Source organism: Phyllobates terribilis, unplaced genomic scaffold, assembly GCF_046119375.1.
Source record: "Phyllobates terribilis strain yellow unplaced genomic scaffold, ASM4611937v1 Scaffold_7__3_contigs__length_470593459, whole genome shotgun sequence".
Taxonomy (NCBI): domain Eukaryota; kingdom Metazoa; phylum Chordata; class Amphibia; order Anura; family Dendrobatidae; genus Phyllobates; species Phyllobates terribilis.
The window spans coordinates 42,472,309-42,488,436 of NW_027362767.1; the positions used below are offsets into that span (position 1 = coordinate 42,472,309).

Here is a 16,128-nt window from a genome sequence, read left to right on the forward strand (position 1 = left end):
GAAAGACCTTTTTTCTGGTAGATTGGAAGGGGTTTGGTCCTGAGGAGAGAACGTGGGAGCCCCGGGAGAACATCCATGCCCCTCTCATCCTAGCTAAATTTCTGTCTGGCCTAAAAAAGGGGGGGCCTAAAGGGGGGGGTACTGTAGCGCTGGCGTCCCTGCCCTCTGCTAGGCAGGGACGCTGCTCCCCTCACCGCTCTGCTCCGTGCCCGGCGTCCTCTCCCCGCTCTGCTGTCAGCGCGCGCTCCTTCCCGGCGTCCTCCTCCCGCTCTGCTCTCAGCGCGCGCTCCTTCCCGGCCCCTGTGCTTAGGGCGCGCGCGCGCTCCCCTCCTCTTAAAGGGGCCGCGCGCGCCGTCCTAAGGAGTCCCCGGCCAATGGCCGGAGGACTTCATCATATATAAGGCACCTCCTCCAAAATGGAGGTGCCCGAGCAATGTTGTTTGCACCTGTGTCTCACCTGTGCTTCAGCCCCTCAGGTCCCGTTGCCAGTTACCTGCCAGTTTCCTGCCAGTTTCCTGCTAGTTACCTGCCTGATTCCTGCCTGAATACTTGTTACCTGTCTGCCAGTCTGAGGTCCGACGGTCTGCCTTACTACTCCTGTCAGTCTGTCTAAAGGACCAGCCTGCCCGCTCACCTGGGAGTGCATATCAGCTACCTGCCTGCTTGCCTGAGGTCCGACGGTCTGCCTTACTACTCCGGTCAGTCTGTCTATGGACCAGCTTGCCCGCTCACCTGGGAGCGCTTCTCCGTTATCTGCCTGCTTGCCAGCCCGGAGGCTCCGTTGTCACGTGCTGTGACCACCAGCTATCTCAGAGACTCTTGCCCGCTCACCTGGGAGCGCATCTCCGTTACCTGCCTGCTTGCCAGCCCGGAGGTCCCGTTGTCACGTGCTGTGACCACCAGCTATCTCAGAGACTCTTGCCCGCTCACCTGGGAGCGCATCTCCGTTACCTGCCTGCTTGCCAGCCCGGAGGCTCCGCTGTCACGTGCTGTGACCACCAGCTATTCCAGAGACTCTTGCCCGCTCACCTGGGAGCGCTTCTCCGTTACCTACCTGCCTGCCAGCCCGGAGGTTCCGCCGTCACGTGCCGTGACCACCTGCTATTCCAGAGACTCTCGCTTGCTCACCTGGGAGCACACATCTACCATCTGCCTGCTAGCCTACCCAGAGGCTCCGCCATCACAGGTCGTACCTACCCCTTACCCAGAGACTGCCCTGATCACTTGCCGTAACTCCCTGTCCGTTCACCCAGAGACTGCCACCCGCTCCCTTACAAGGGCCGCCCCCTTGTATAGTAGCTCAGAGGTTCCGCCTCCCGGACCCGTTACACCTACAACCTGCAGTAACCACCGCTCCACCACACCGCTGCACGACCAGCTCTGCCCTCACCTACTGTATCCTCACCCATCCCTTGTAGACCGTGAGCCCTCGCGGGCAGGGTCTTCTCTCCTCCTGTACCAGTCAGCGACTTGTATAGTTCATGATTATTGTACCTGTTTTTTTTATTTTTTTCATTATGTATACCCCTTTTGCACATGTAAAGCGCCATGGAATAAATGGTGCTATAATAATAATGTGTAGGGTCGTGACACCTGATGCAGAAGTGAATAGCACCAGATAACGCCTTTAAGCTCCTTTCTTCCACCGCATCTCCTCTGTGAACCGGTCGTTGAGAAGAAGGAGCAGGGATGCCGCACATTTCATCCTTTGCATTGCTAAGTGTAAAAATTGCATCTACATCCACAGCTTAAAATAGACGCTGCCGTAGATCGCAACCTGCAGCATTTGTCAATTTACCCTGAAAATATATTTTGCAGCATGTACATGATATCTGTTGAAGTGTGAGAAGGTAGACGAAAAGGGAACCTGTCATTTATTTGCTACTGCCGGAACCACAGGCAGCAATAATCCGATGCCGCCGCGTGCGATCTGCTCTGAAACGCTGCGACAGGTCAAAACATACTTTGGAAAGCCGGCTGGGGACTAAGCACCTCGGATGACGAGACGGTAGCATTTCCCTGGTGGCTTCACCTCAACCGGCCCCCCATGACTGCCAGGTTTCTCCATGTGGGCGAGTATAGGGATTTCAATGAAGAGTCAAGTGGGCGGTCATTTTCAGCGACTGACAGTCTTCTGTCCATGCAATGAGCTGTCAATCATTAGTAGGACCAATCACAGGATGCACAAAAACACCGGTGATTCCAATAAAATACAAGTTATACTGAACTTTTTCCAATAAACCCGTATATATCATTCTGCTCAGCGTCTCCTCTATACCACAGACCACACTGTATGTCCAACCCGGCAGGTTCCCTTTATCAGGAGCTACTATTGCTCAGGTAATACAGCATTAAAGGGCGACCAATCTAATACACAGAGCACCAGGCCGAGGCCTCTCTGTGCTGCGCGCTCTGCTCTGATTTCAAGAGGATTTTCCAATTTGGACCTCTCCCTAGTAAGTCAATATGACCTGATGGGTCAGTGAGTGAGCAAAGTTGAAAAGACAATAATGCGCCCGGCGACTGATTTAGGCAAGTTTTTTTTAATTTTTTTAAATATAAAAAAAAAAATAAAAATAATAATTTGTGTCTTAAATAAACCTCAATAAGTTAACATTCCGAAAGAGAGAAAATGTTAAAACTAGTAATATGTTCACAGGACACGGACTTTTTTTTTTTTACTTAAATATATTTAAGACTAAAATTTTTTTTTTTGAAATGGAGGATGTAGCAGTCAAATGACCCAAAATTTTCAATGAAGCCCTATATTTAACATAGTACACAGAAGGATGCAGCAGGAGTCAGCAGTGAATTGGTCAGTGAGCTCGCTCTCTGACCTGTAGCTGTTATCTCTATTCTCAATGATAGTTAATTTTCAATCTGAAATAGTATGTAATATACACACACAAATATATATATATTTGCTACAAGCCAGAGAGTGAACTCACTAACCGATTCACTGCCAACTCATTCTTCAGACTGTTTTCTACATCCGCTATGTAGCACAGTACATGGCAGCCGCTCAAAAATCTTTACTGAAACCTAATGTAAAAATGTTTAAACTATAAAGAAGTACATATATTTCGGTCATTCTGCAGTCTGCTATGTACTGTGATTCATAGAGGCTGTCCTAAATCTAATGAAACCCTATTATAATAATTATTTTTAGCCAAAATAACAAGCATTAAAAGTAAAAAAAATAAAATAAAAAAAAAGGTTCCCTGAACTTGTCCTTTATATTTCTAAACAAAAAAAAATATTATAAAGTCCATCTAATCACAGAAGCAATCATCTGAGTGTGGCCTTACATTACAACTTGCCCTGAAATTCCACATTCCCGCAGTAAACATTTGGTAGAAGTCCCGCAGCTCTTCAGCTGCTGCAAAACTACAACTCCCAGGATTCTGTGCAGTTTTACAACAACTGGGGAGGAGAGACCACCGGAATTAGACTTAAATCGACCCCCCCCCCCAAAAAAAATAAATAAAAATAAAACAACAAAAAAACTAACAACCCTTTGTGTCTCTTACTAGAAACCATCTAATAAATTACACTTCTAATATTACAAGAAGTTTTCTGGCTTCTTTGTATTTATAGAATTATTCTCCGTGTTAAAGGGGTTGTCCCGTAAACAACATTCATCGCGTACTCACAATATAGGTGTAAACATGTGATCACTGAGGCGCAGAGTGCAGGGACCACCACGGATCACAAGAACATGGGGATCAGTGTGAATGGAATTGAGCACGTGCGACCACCACTCCTGTACACAGTGAATGGGGCAGTGGTCGCACATGCTCACTATTCATTCACACAGGATACTGCTTCCCCCCTTTCTTGCTTTCTTTGAGGGTTTCAGTGGCTGGACCACCAGCAATCATGTATGTCACCTATTGGTGGATAGGTGATATGTTGCTTATGGAATGATCCCACTATATTATGTTTTTAATATCGGATGTACCACTCTAATGATAAATGACTATAACAACTAAAAATTAGAGTGGATTTTCACCTGAAATGTAAACCCGGATACATATATATTAGTAAACCATGAGTTGGAGAGGCAGTCAAAGTTTGGCCATTATATTTCTTTTACCTTTAGATATATTGCTTTTTTCTATTTATATGTAGCAGCCATATTATTAAAGTGGCAACAGGTAGTGCAGCCATATTGTTAAAGTGGCAACAGGTAGTGCAGCCATATTGTTAAAGTGGCAACAGGTAGTGCAGCCATATTGTTAAAGTGGCAACAGGTAGTGCAGCCATATTGTTAAAGTGGCAACAGGAAGTGCAGCCATATTGGGGTTTTTGTGCATCTGAATGAACTTTAGGTAAATCTGTGGCTTATGTGAGCATACCGATAAGCTGCACTTCCTGTTATTCCTATTACAATATGGCCACCATCACAGAGAGGACGTGAGGGAGGCAATCAATCTAAAAGTAAAAGAAACACAATTAAACTTTGGCTGCTATTTAAACTTATTGTTTAGTAGTGAGTAATTTTACATTAGGGATGGAAATTATTCTTAAAGGGACAGGTCACCTCTGATATTCTGTTCTCTTTGGGCACAGCAAAAACAGAGTGATGTAAAAAATGACATGTTAATGTGGCTGGGTTAGGAGTCTAGCTTCCCTTAGCAGGGAATACCGGACTCCTAAGTCCAGTGTCAAGAATATAAAATGTTCTTCCTACCACACTAAAGGGCTGCGTCTGACAGGTGACAGATATGTCTTAAAGGAATATACCAACCATAAATATTTATTACCTATGCACTGGAATATCCCCTTAAGTTCCCCTCAAAGGACAGACCACGCTAACACATACTAAAAAAAAAAAAAAAAAAAAAAGCCTTGAACCATAAAGAGAAGAATCACCATTTTGAATTAAAGGGCTTGCCCACCTTTGCAACAAGAGTTTTTCTTCTATTTAGAAGCTGTTCTTGGTGTATAATAATATTTGCAATTGGAATTCATTAAAAGTCATCACTATTTGCCTTCTATGGCCTCTGTGCTGCACTGCCTATTGTAGGTTGCTTACTGAGTTAACTGAGAATCAGTCAGTTGGCCCGTTATGACGGTCTGATGGGGAGCTTGTAAGCATTATCTGTCTTTTTCTGAGCTCCTCTCAGCTGATTTAGGACCACTGACCACATCAAAGTTGAATATACCAGGAAACAAAGAGCCTGTAAAAGCCAAATGGTGCAAAGTTCTTAACGTAATCCAACTGCAAAAATGAATTTTGACCCCAAATACATGAATTTAAATAATAAATAAAAATTGGCCCCAAAGTTGGACAACCCCTTTAAGCGCTCTCTCATCAGTGATCTGCAATGTGTGGTGATACTACAACTCTCATCATGTAGCTGGGACACCACTGTTTGGAGACCACTGGATTATAGAATACCTATGTAACAGAATAAAAAATATACATTTTTCTCTGGCAAAATTGATCCAATACGTTCTGCCTTGCAGCGGTGAAGCATCACATTGTCGTTCCTCGCCCCTGCAATCGGCATTACTCAATGGATCACTTTTGCCCTGAGCTTTATTGTACATTCATATATAAAAAAAATCCCAGCAACCTCATTGAACAAGAAAAAGCTACAATCCCCAAAAAAATAAAATTACAATTCTGAAAGATATCACAAAATAGATGGGTTCAGGGAAAAAGGTTTTCACAATTCAGCAACTAAAATTTTAACGGATTGTTAGCGGAGCGAGAGAAATGAACAGACCGGTGAAGATTCCTAAATTGTGAAAACGCTTTACCCGACCCCGGACCATTTTTTTTTTACATAAAATACAAAATTCCATCGTAGGAAAATCCATTTTTGTACATGTAAAAGAAATTGTATTATTTACAGGTTTTCTAACAGCAACCACTTTCCCGGAACAGTTTTCTTCCATCGGTCGCTTTGGCAAGTTTATTTTTTATTTTCCGGTTGTCGTCAATCAAAGAATCGACACTGCATGTAGGTTTCATCGGAGGCGGTGTAACCAAACTTCTTATAGAAGGCCACGTTGTTGGGCTTGCACTCCAGCGTGACCTTGTAACAGTCGAGCTTTTTACTTAGCAAAGTAAGAACAGACAACAGCCTGGAGGAAACGGGAAAGATAAAAGAAAAAATTCTAAAAACAGCACATGTAGCAGAAAGATAAAAAGTTTATGATCATTTTACTTAAAGAGTAACAGTCACTTAATTATTATTATTATTGTTTCATAAATCAATAGAGAACGTGATAATAAGAGGCTTTGTAATAAATCTTATTGGCGAAATCCGCTTCATTCATTCTCAAAATTGTTCTATTATGCAGAATGCAATTATTTACTAAGACTGACATGTCAGAATAACAGACTGGTCTTCTTAAAAGGGACAGTGCCATCTTATCAAGTAATGAGAGCACCTGACTGCTTGGGGCTTGAATCATCACTGAACTTAAGGGACCTGCAGAGCGGCATCCCACTAAATGGAGCCCAGCTGGCGTCTGGGGCGCTGCTCTGCAGGAATAACGCAGTGAAGAGAAATCAGCATCAAAAGCAGCCCTTTATTTCTCAGGATCATTGGAGGTCCCCAAAGGTCGGTCACCTACCCATTAAATAATTCTATTGAATACTGTAATAAGGGCACTAGCACAAGTCCTTGCAGGTGAAAGCTGTTCGGGGGCAGGTGGACCAGAAACAGCACTTTCTCCTAACATCTAAACCCGCGCGCTCCCTTTCCTCCCCACGCCGAGCAGCAGCCCGCGCGCGCTCCCTTTCCTCCCCACGCCGAGCAGCAGCCCGCGCGCGCTCCCTTTCCTCCCCACGCCGAGCAGCAGCCCGCGCGCGCTCCCTTTCCTCCCCACGCCGAGCAGCAGCCCGCGCGCGCTCCCTTTCCTCCCCACGCCGAGCAGCAGCCCGCGCGCGCGCTCCCTTTCCTCCCCACGCCGAGCAGCAGCCCGCGCGCGCGCTCCCTTTCCTCCCCACGCCGAGCAGCAGCCCGCGCGCGCGCTCCCTTTCCTCCCCACGCCGAGCAGCAGCCCGCGCGCGCGCTCCCTTTCCTCCCCACGCCGAGCAGCAGCCCGCGCGCGCGCTCCCTTTCCTCCCCACGCCGAGCAGCAGCCCGCGCGCGCGCTCCCTTTCCTCCCCACCCCGAGCAGCAGCCCGCGCGCGCGCTCCCTTTCCTCCCCACCCCGAGCAGCAGCCCGCGCGCGCGCTCCCTTTCCTCCCCACCCCGAGCAGCAGCCCGCGCGCGCGCTCCCTTTCCTCCCCACCCCGAGCAGCAGCCCGCGCGCGCGCTCCCTTTCCTCCCCACGCCGAGCAGCAGCCCGCGCGCGCGCTCCCTTTCCTCCCCACGCCGAGCAGCAGCCCGCGCGCGCGCTCCCTTTCCTCCCCACGCCGAGCAGCAGCCCGCGCTCCCTTTCCTCCCCACGCCGAGCAGCAGCCCGCGCGCGCGCTCCCTTTCCTCCCCACGCCGAGCAGCAGCCCGCGCGCGCGCTCCCTTTCCTCCCCACGCCGAGCAGCAGCCCGCGCGCGCGCTCCCTTTCCTCCCCACGCCGAGCAGCAGCCCGCGCGCGCGCTCCCTTTCCTCCCCACGCCGAGCAGCAGCCCGCGCGCGCGCTCCCTTTCCTCCCCACGCCGAGCAGCAGCCCGCGCTCCCTTTCCTCCCCACGCCGAGCAGCAGCCCGCGCTCCCTTTCCTCCCCACGCCGAGCAGCAGCCCGCGCTCCCTTTCCTCCCCACGCCGAGCAGCAGCCCGCGCGCGCGCTCCCTTTCCTCCCCACGCCGAGCAGCAGCCCGCGCGCGCGCTCCCTTTCCTCCCCACGCCGAGCAGCAGCCCGCGCGCGCGCTCCCTTTCCTCCCCACGCCGAGCAGCAGCCCGCGCGCGCGCTCCCTTTCCTCCCCACGCCGAGCAGCAGCCCGCGCGCGCGCTCCCTTTCCTCCCCACGCCGAGCAGCAGCCCGCGCGCGCGCTCCCTTTCCTCCCCACGCCGAGCAGCAGCCCGCGCGCGCTCCCTTTCCTCCCCACGCCGAGCAGCAGCCCACGCGCGCTCCCTTTCCTCCCCACGCCGAGCAGCAGCCCACGCGCGCTCCCTTTCCTCCCCACGCCGAGCAGCAGCCCACGCGCGCTCCCTTTCATCCCCACGCCGAGCAGCAGCCCACGCGCGCTCCCTTTCCTCCCCACGCCGAGCAGCAGCCCACGCGCGCTCCCTTTCCTCCCCACGCCGAGCAGCAGCCCACGCGCGCTCCCTTTCCTCCCCACGCCGAGCAGCAGCCCACATGCTCTCTTCCCTGCACCATGATGTCAGGCTCTGAGACATTGTCCTTATTTCTAGTGATATTCACTATGTCTAATATTCAGCCACTTACAGTTTTCCAAGCTGTTTTCCCCGGCACTGATCACTGACGACGACCTCTTCTATCCGACCTCGCTGGAGGGAGAATCACAGATTAACTACACATCTCATCAGTCATGTGACACTAATAATAATATATAATTTTATTTTTTAGTTATGTCTCATCCCGCTTACCTTGGCACAACCATGTATGAATTTATTTTCTATGATTAATGTGGCCGTGGCTACAATCTGCCCGAGAATCAGATCTTCCACTACGATCACAAAGTAATTCTCTGTTTTCTTCATGTGTTCGAAGGTCTCTGAAAATGTAAAGATTTTTAATAAGTAGAACAGAATTTCAAGGTCCAGAAACCAAATAGTTTCTACTACTCAGACTTCTCTCTCATGAAAAAAACAGACGGAAGCGCAATCCTACTCACTGATAAAATCCTCTGCAGTCACATCTCCGACTTTGGTGAGTTGACCAAGTACTTTGTAAAACCCTGAAATTAAAAAGAGAAATCAAGTTTTATTAAGTTGATAAATAAATTCAGAGGACTCCGATCCAGCAGCCACGTCAGTATTCCATGGCCATCAGACGGTAGCCCCACGTCCTGCCTCCATCCCTACCTCCTCTTCCGATTAGTGGACCCAACGCAACATCATGAGCTAAAACGATAAAGTCGAGCAAGATCTACAAATCAGAAGAGGCGGCAGGTCGCTGGTCTCCTGTCTGACGGCCGTGGACTACTGATGAGGTCACTGGATCAGGGTCCTGAAAATCCGTTTATTTATCTCTAGAAGGCATTAAGGGGAATAAAAATCTGCAAATAATTAAAGGAGACCTGTCTAGGATCTCTGGCGCATAAACCAGCATTGGCTGAGTGCACAGCACTAACTTTGTAATATACTTTGTGCAGTTTTTCTCGGTATTCTACTTTCTAAAATCTGAGCACTGGGGAGGGGGTTCTGACGCTTGACCTCGTTCATAATGATCAGAGGCCAGACTGTAACCAAAAAAAAAGGATTTCACCCCTAGAAGTAAATAAGCTGCACACAGGCACGGCCCTCCACACTCAATCTCTGCTTAGATCTGATCAGATCAGGGTCCCCGTACTGCAACATCTACATGAGATCTCGGATATGCCATAATAACAAGGCAGCCAAAGGACTGTAAGCACTGACCTCGATTTATGTCTGCAGTACACAGTGGTCTCAGGACCAGCCCTTCTCCAGGGTTTTTCGGAGAAATGGATGGACTGAACGACACCATATTCTGACTCCAGTCAATCTCTTCCAGTAATTGGGGGTCAAACAAGGGGGTCTCATCTGGGATCATGGCTGCAGCTCCTGGAAGCAAAATGCAAAGAAAGAATCACATAAAAGTCCCAATAAAACACACAAAAGCTGCTGTGTATTCTGTGATAAGCTGTGCAAACACAGCTGCGAGGGATCAACTTTCATCATTCGTGCACAGGATGAAACCGGACGGATCGCACTGATGTCTTTGCTCAGATTCCTGTTTACGTGCAAAAGGCTAAAAACTCCACACGTCAGATGTAGTAGAATTTATAGCCAATCTGCCCCAAGAAGTACCGCAAACCACTGCAGAGACAGGTGCACAGGAATAGAAAAATGGTTATTTTAGAGGAGCAGCGGTCTGTGTATTTGCAAAAAATATGTTAAAAGGAGTTGGGGGTCCGGAGTCCCCTTACATCAATGGAGCAGCATGCACAATGCTGCGTCACACATGAGGCTGATCAGACGACCCTCAACACATAGCTGATTACGATCCTGAACATGTGTAATGCTTCACTCACAAGGACCAGACTCATTAATGGCAATTGCCCAACTCTTCTGATTCACTGTTTATTTTACAGGCGGCTGCATTCACAGGGGACCAATGTCACAGACACCGGCTCCGCAGCATTTCTGGAGAACGTCCTACAACTTCTACATTTCTGAGACTGCGGCTGCTGCGATGACGAAGGTTTACATGAACTTATGCTCCAATAATGAGAAAGAAAATGGCTCCAGAAACCATGAAATACAGGCTGATAATCAGAATAAATTAAATTAGGTTCCACCCGGCACAGGTACAGTACTGGTGACAAGGGCGTGACCCACTGTAACAAGCCAGGCACATATGTGAGCGGCACTCACTATTGCACCCTCCCTGTCCACAACTGTCCCTTTAAGACATGTATGCAAGATATGTACAGCGGCACACCCATGTGACACACAGGAGCAGATCCTGTAAGGTGACCTGTCACCAGCTCCACCTCACATCTATACGTCACTCCCTGTGCCACATCTGATCCAGGACCGACACATTGTATCCATCATATATCTGCACAGTTACCAAGATCTAACACACAAAGGCCATGAACATCTCACCATACATAGCCCTAATGAGGGCGAAAACCCCATTGGTGTAACCTGAGCAGTGGTGCAGGGGTCCAAGAGATAAGGGGTCACATCTACCTCAAAAGCAGGTGGGATTATACATGATGAGATATTGGGCTGCAAAAAGCCCATGTATTGTTCTTGCACAGGGACCCTCTACTGTCTGTGAAGGAGGGTGAGCAGGGGGGAACAGAGCCCCCAGGACCCGGAGGGGGCAGACACAGAGAGCCCCCAGGACCCGGAGGGGGCGGACACAGAGAGCCCCCAGGACCCGGAGGGGGCGGACACAGAGAGCCCCCAGGACCCGGAGGGGGCGGACACAGAGAGCCCCCAGGACCCGGAGGGGGCGGACACAGAGAGCCCCCAGGACCCGGAGGGGGCGGACACAGAGAGCCCCCAGGACCCGGAGGGGGCGGACACAGAGAGCCCCCAGGACCCAGAGATTAAGTCAGGAAAAATAAGAATAGCTGTCGGCTGAACTAGTGTTCTGTTGACAGCCATTGAAGATGAACGGACAGTTTTTGGCCCAATGTGGTCTTTACAGGACCCACCACTAAAGTAGCGGGGTTCCAGGATCGGCAGACGTCCAATAGCCAGACTGTATTTAAACATCAAAAAGAAATTGAAAGAAAAATAAAAGAATTCCCCTTTCCCTCCCCATAGAATGGTATCCACTGCAGTTTAACACAATGCTCTCATTTGCATCCAAACCCTTCTTATCGGTGGGGTCAGATAACTACAGATAAGGAGAAATGATGAGTAAATGGTATCTGATAACAGAGGTGCATCTAATCATACACACACAATGATATGATACAATGTGAATGGCCCTAAAAGGCTCAACATCTGTTATCACACACCCTATCACTCCACTTACTATTCCCGTATTCTAATAACAGTGGAGAAAAATAAAACATTAACATTTAATTATTCTACCAATGAAAAAAATAATTAGAAAAAAAAAAGTTTCAAATTTCATCAATTCAATTATTACAGCAGATTCCCTTTAATGGCAGAGTCGTCTATTTCTGATCCCTTGGCCAGAGAGGAGAGTGATTATGAGAGTTACGAGAGAGTCTCCTTCTCTGGAGGAACAGCCAGGATCACCGATATGAAGGTGTCGAAGAAAGAGACCCCCTCACTGTTAACCATCTAGATGCCGCTATCGACATTAAGGCGTATTGGTGGCATTAGGTGGGTGTCATGTACCTAAACTTCTGGATGCTCCGAGTGTAACCACTATAGGACAGGATTACTCGTAGATCCTACTCTAAATACTCTATGACATCCAGTGTGCATGAGCACTGCACAATGCAGGAGGGGGGCACTGGTGTCACACTTCTCCCTCTCATACCTTGCACCAGACAGCGCATCACTTTTACCTGGAGCGTCCCTTTAATGAAGGATATTTAAACAGTATTACATTCTCACTCTGCGCTGCGGTTTTTGGAAACTTATCTGAACCTGCTGTACAGATGTGATAAGTGATTCTTAAGGGGTCCTCCGCAGCTCTGGTGGTCCCGTGACACTACCCCCCACTATACAGAAGTCATACCCCTCTATAGCAGCTCTGGAGTATACGTCTCCTGTATGAACGGAGGGGCCTATAGATAGAGGGGCCGTACGTGAAATAAGACACAAATATATGATCAATAGGAAGTGGAAACCCCCTGCTTTGGCTTTAGTTTCCCCACTTGGGGGTCTGCAGCCCCCCAATCCATAATCACATCCACCTGTGACTAGATCATTACTCTATAAACCTTACAGTATAGGAGTGTGGCTGAGACTTGTAGTTCCACAGCAGCAGACAGGCCACTACTAGCAGCTATTAGCCCACTATCATACACTCTCCCCCCGGTATGGAGCGGTGACAAGCCGTTGGTGACAATTAGTAGGACTACAGCAACCCCCCCGGAGGTCTGGCAGCAGGAACACCGCAGCGGGGAGCGAACTCACCGGTTATCGCCTCTCGTCTGCTCCACTCTCTCTTCTCAGGCCCAGGAGCCTCTGCGCTGTTGGGAAACCTCAGACGTGGCGTGACGTCAGAAGCAGAGCGGCAGGCACAAAGCGAGCAGCCAATCAGCGTTCAGGACTCCGTCCCGGCCTCGCCGTGCCCACACTCTGATGTCATGACATGCGCCACGCCGCCTATGCGTCGCCATGGTTACGAACATGTGTTAGTGGGGACAGGGCTGACGTTTACATCCCCTCACAGGTTCATTACAGGAGCCAGATAGGAAATGGGGCAGAATGGGGAACAGAGCAGAGTTCATGAGAGAAGGGAGACCGAGAAATAGTAAAACTACCAGGGGCCCACGTGACCCTTCATCCTCCATCTGCCTCCAATAATTCTAAAGTAATAAACAAAATCCAATTAAACAATTTTGTGGCGTAAAATAAAATTGGAAACATTGTAAATGCAAGGTCAGGAGGATGATGAGGGGCAGTGAACAAACTGGGGTACAAGCCCCAATAAGACCCCGAAATACAGACATAAGATCGGCATGACCTAAAGGAAAAAATATACCCATGCCACATAAAAATACGGCCCCTGCGGCAAATATTAATCACTCTCCTAGTCACATATATTTACCATTTCTTTCTCCCCTGGCAGGAGGAGTTGTCAGAGGGGCGCTGGCAGTGAGGGACATTCAGCAGACGCCCCGAGACTGCAGGGCGCAGACCCAAACCCGGGACTGTCTGCTGTATCCAGGACGGTTAGGACTAGAGATGAGCGGATCGCTTCATGGGTCTCTGGTCCAGCATCCAGATCAGTGCTACCTGGCGGCTGGACAGGAGGCCGCGAGTCTCTAACCTTCCGGCGTCCCCGGTGGCTTTTGATCACTCAGGGAAGCGCGATGTCATCTGTGCGTCCTGCTCAGCTCTAGTTGGGACCTGTGGGTTATTTTTTGTTCCTTCATTCACAGTTTGAGCCGCCAGAACTTTCTCATCCGTATGTAGCTTCACTATACGACATCTTGCTTTTCTATGTCTGTAAGGCCGTGTTCACACGTTGCAGAAATACTGGTGTTTTCTGCATTTGTTCGCACCAAACTAAGCAAAAACAATCTCTGATTATTGCATTTTTGCTGCGTTTTGTTATGCCCTTTCCCCCCTTATTTGATGCTTTTTTGCTTTCAGAAGTGAAGCCACGTGTTTTGTGTGTTTTTTTTATATAGTACAGAAAAGATTTGAATCTGCACTTAAAAAAAACCCCATAAAAAACTGCTGTTACTTTAAGAAGCCACGTCAAAGCCTCTAGACGGAGAGAAAAAAAAAGCACCAAAACAGCACACAGTTCAGCAGCATCTTTAGACGTAAAGTGGGTATAGTTTTCATAACATCACATCCACTTTCCTTGGACAGTTAAATGCAAAAGAATTTCCGTACGAAAAAAAATGCAGTGTTGACGCTCAATGTGAACACAATTCCAAGCAAAGTGGATGTGATTTCATGAAAACTCTCGAGTCTAAAGACGATTTTGTACGCTGCAGTTTTGGTATGTGTTTTTTTTTTCCGCTGTAGGCTTTTATGTGGAGCTTGAAAAAAAAAATGCATTTAAAAAAAAACAAAAAACACAAAAATTAACAGGGTTGCATTTTTAAGAGCAGATCCAAAGCTTTTCTGTACCATTAAAAATCGGTTGAAAAACGCTGCTTAAAATCTGCACCAAAAATGCATCAAATAATCGGGAAAAGACATAAAAGAAACAGCAAAAAAAGCAATAATCAGAGTGTGAACATGGTTCCAGCGTCACATTTTTGTATGGGTCCAAAAGAAAAAAAAAAAATCATGCCATTTTTTTAATGCCATTTACTGATCACCATAAATATTCTGATCACTGTATTCTACTGGTCGTTAAGATTACAGGAACAGCAAATATATCGATGTTATTTGCTGATTTGTGACGTTCATTATTTTTTAAAATAGTGCCACAAAAATAGCATTTATGTACCGTTATTATTTTTTTAGTCATAAGTACTATAATACTGCATATTAAGAAAGTGTTCCATCTCCCATCATAGATAGAAAATTCTTTATTGAAATAATGGCAATTCCATATAAAAATTTGTAGCCATAGCAACTGTAAATGTGTCTTCAGTAAAATGATGCCGGATAGCGCTATGCGCACGCGCCGATCCGACGCCTCACTCCTGCCCCGGTCTCCTGCGAAGAGAGGCGCCGTGGCAACGCTCCTCCCGGTCAGGTAAGTATGCAAGTATGTCGCCGGAGATCGGGGTATGCGTTCAGTGCCTACGCATACCGCGATCTCCGGCGCCATACACCTCCTTTGACCTGTAACAGCTGGATGCGGTCTTCTGTCTGGAGCCAGAGTGCGCGTCACGCATGCGCAGTCTATAAAGGCTTCAGACAAAGGGACGCATCCCCGGTTATATTATAGATATAGATATATATATATATGCATTTTTTATTCCGGGGTGCAGCCGGGCCCATTAGCACTAGCATTGTAAGCTGGGGTGTCTGTTCCCATGGGGTGCACTTGGATAGTACCGGGCAGCCCGCCTAATCTAATAGTATGGGCGTATCTAATAGGCTGTAAGCCAGATAGTATGCAGTACCCAAGTGTGAACAGCGCCCTATACAAGCCTTTTTGTGTGCAATTCAAATGCTAAGCAGTCACCCCCTCCATGAAATGGTAGGTTATGAGTGATTGTCTCATCAGTATTTTGCACCTGTGTAGCCACCATCTTTATATGGGTCTGCTGCACCCTGGTAGTGCCTTTTGGTCTGAAGATCTGAGCAGGTAAATACTGCTGATTATTTTGCTGTGTTTTTTTCTTGAATTTTGGGGGAATTTTAATTCTTATTGTGGCTATGCTTTTTGTACTATGTTACCCCTAAGTACAAGAATACTGCCACCCCCCGGACTGGGAGGTGGCTGTCAAGTTTACAACTGGCTCACAAGCTGCAGTGCGCCGGCTCCCAGTGTTCAATTGTACTCGCCTCTTTTAAGGTCAGAGTGACCATGCTCCACACATAGTGCTGAAAGGGTTAATAGGGCGTATCAGGGCCGGTTTTTACGAGCAGTCATAAGAGACGAGAGGGATTGGCTGCTCACATATCCCCACCCCAGGGCGTGTATATAAAATGGAGACCAAGTGTCTCATTCAGTGTTTGTAGCTGGTAGTGTGGAGCGGGCGAACTAGCAGTATTGTATGGACTAGTTATTTTCCGGTTTTGTTACTTTGTGCCAGACAAGGCTGTCTTTTGTTTACCTTGCAAGTGCGGTTTATGAGGCCTGAATAAACCTGCCTTGGACATTTTTAAGAAACTGACTCCTGTGCCTACCTCAAAAGCAGCTGAGTGAGTACCAAACCCTACAATTGGTGGAGAATGTGGGCACGAATCCCAAGGGGAAGGGTGACCGTTACAGATAACCGTTT

The 16,128-nt window shown here is 48.1% G+C and overlaps 1 protein-coding gene across 1 annotated transcript; it reads right to left on the reverse strand.

The window, feature by feature from the left end:
- Positions 1–4,203: 4,203 nt before the first annotated feature.
- GNPNAT1 (glucosamine-phosphate N-acetyltransferase 1) lies at positions 4,204–12,811 on the reverse strand. Its single transcript, XM_073638444.1, has 6 exons — positions 12,680–12,811; positions 9,503–9,667; positions 8,758–8,820; positions 8,510–8,637; positions 8,349–8,410; positions 4,204–6,096 (listed from the first exon to the last, which is right to left on the reverse strand). The coding sequence occupies exons 2-6, from the start codon at positions 9,654–9,656 to the stop codon at positions 5,949–5,951; spliced, it is 555 nt and encodes a 184-aa protein (XP_073494545.1). The 5' UTR covers positions 9,657–9,667; positions 12,680–12,811; the 3' UTR covers positions 4,204–5,948.
- Positions 12,812–16,128: the final 3,317 nt, after the last annotated feature.

Coding starts and splice junctions, on each gene's coding strand:
- GNPNAT1 (XM_073638444.1), bottom strand. CDS start 9,656: ATGATCCCAGATGAGACCCCCTTGTTTGACCCCCAATTACTGGAAGAG. Junction 8,821..9,502: donor TACTGCAGACATAAATCGAG/GTCAGTGCTTAC, acceptor TTTTAATTTCAG/GGTTTTACAAAGTACTTGGT. Junction 8,411..8,509: donor TCATACATGGTTGTGCCAAG/GTAAGCGGGATG, acceptor TTCTCCCTCCAG/CGAGGTCGGATAGAAGAGGT.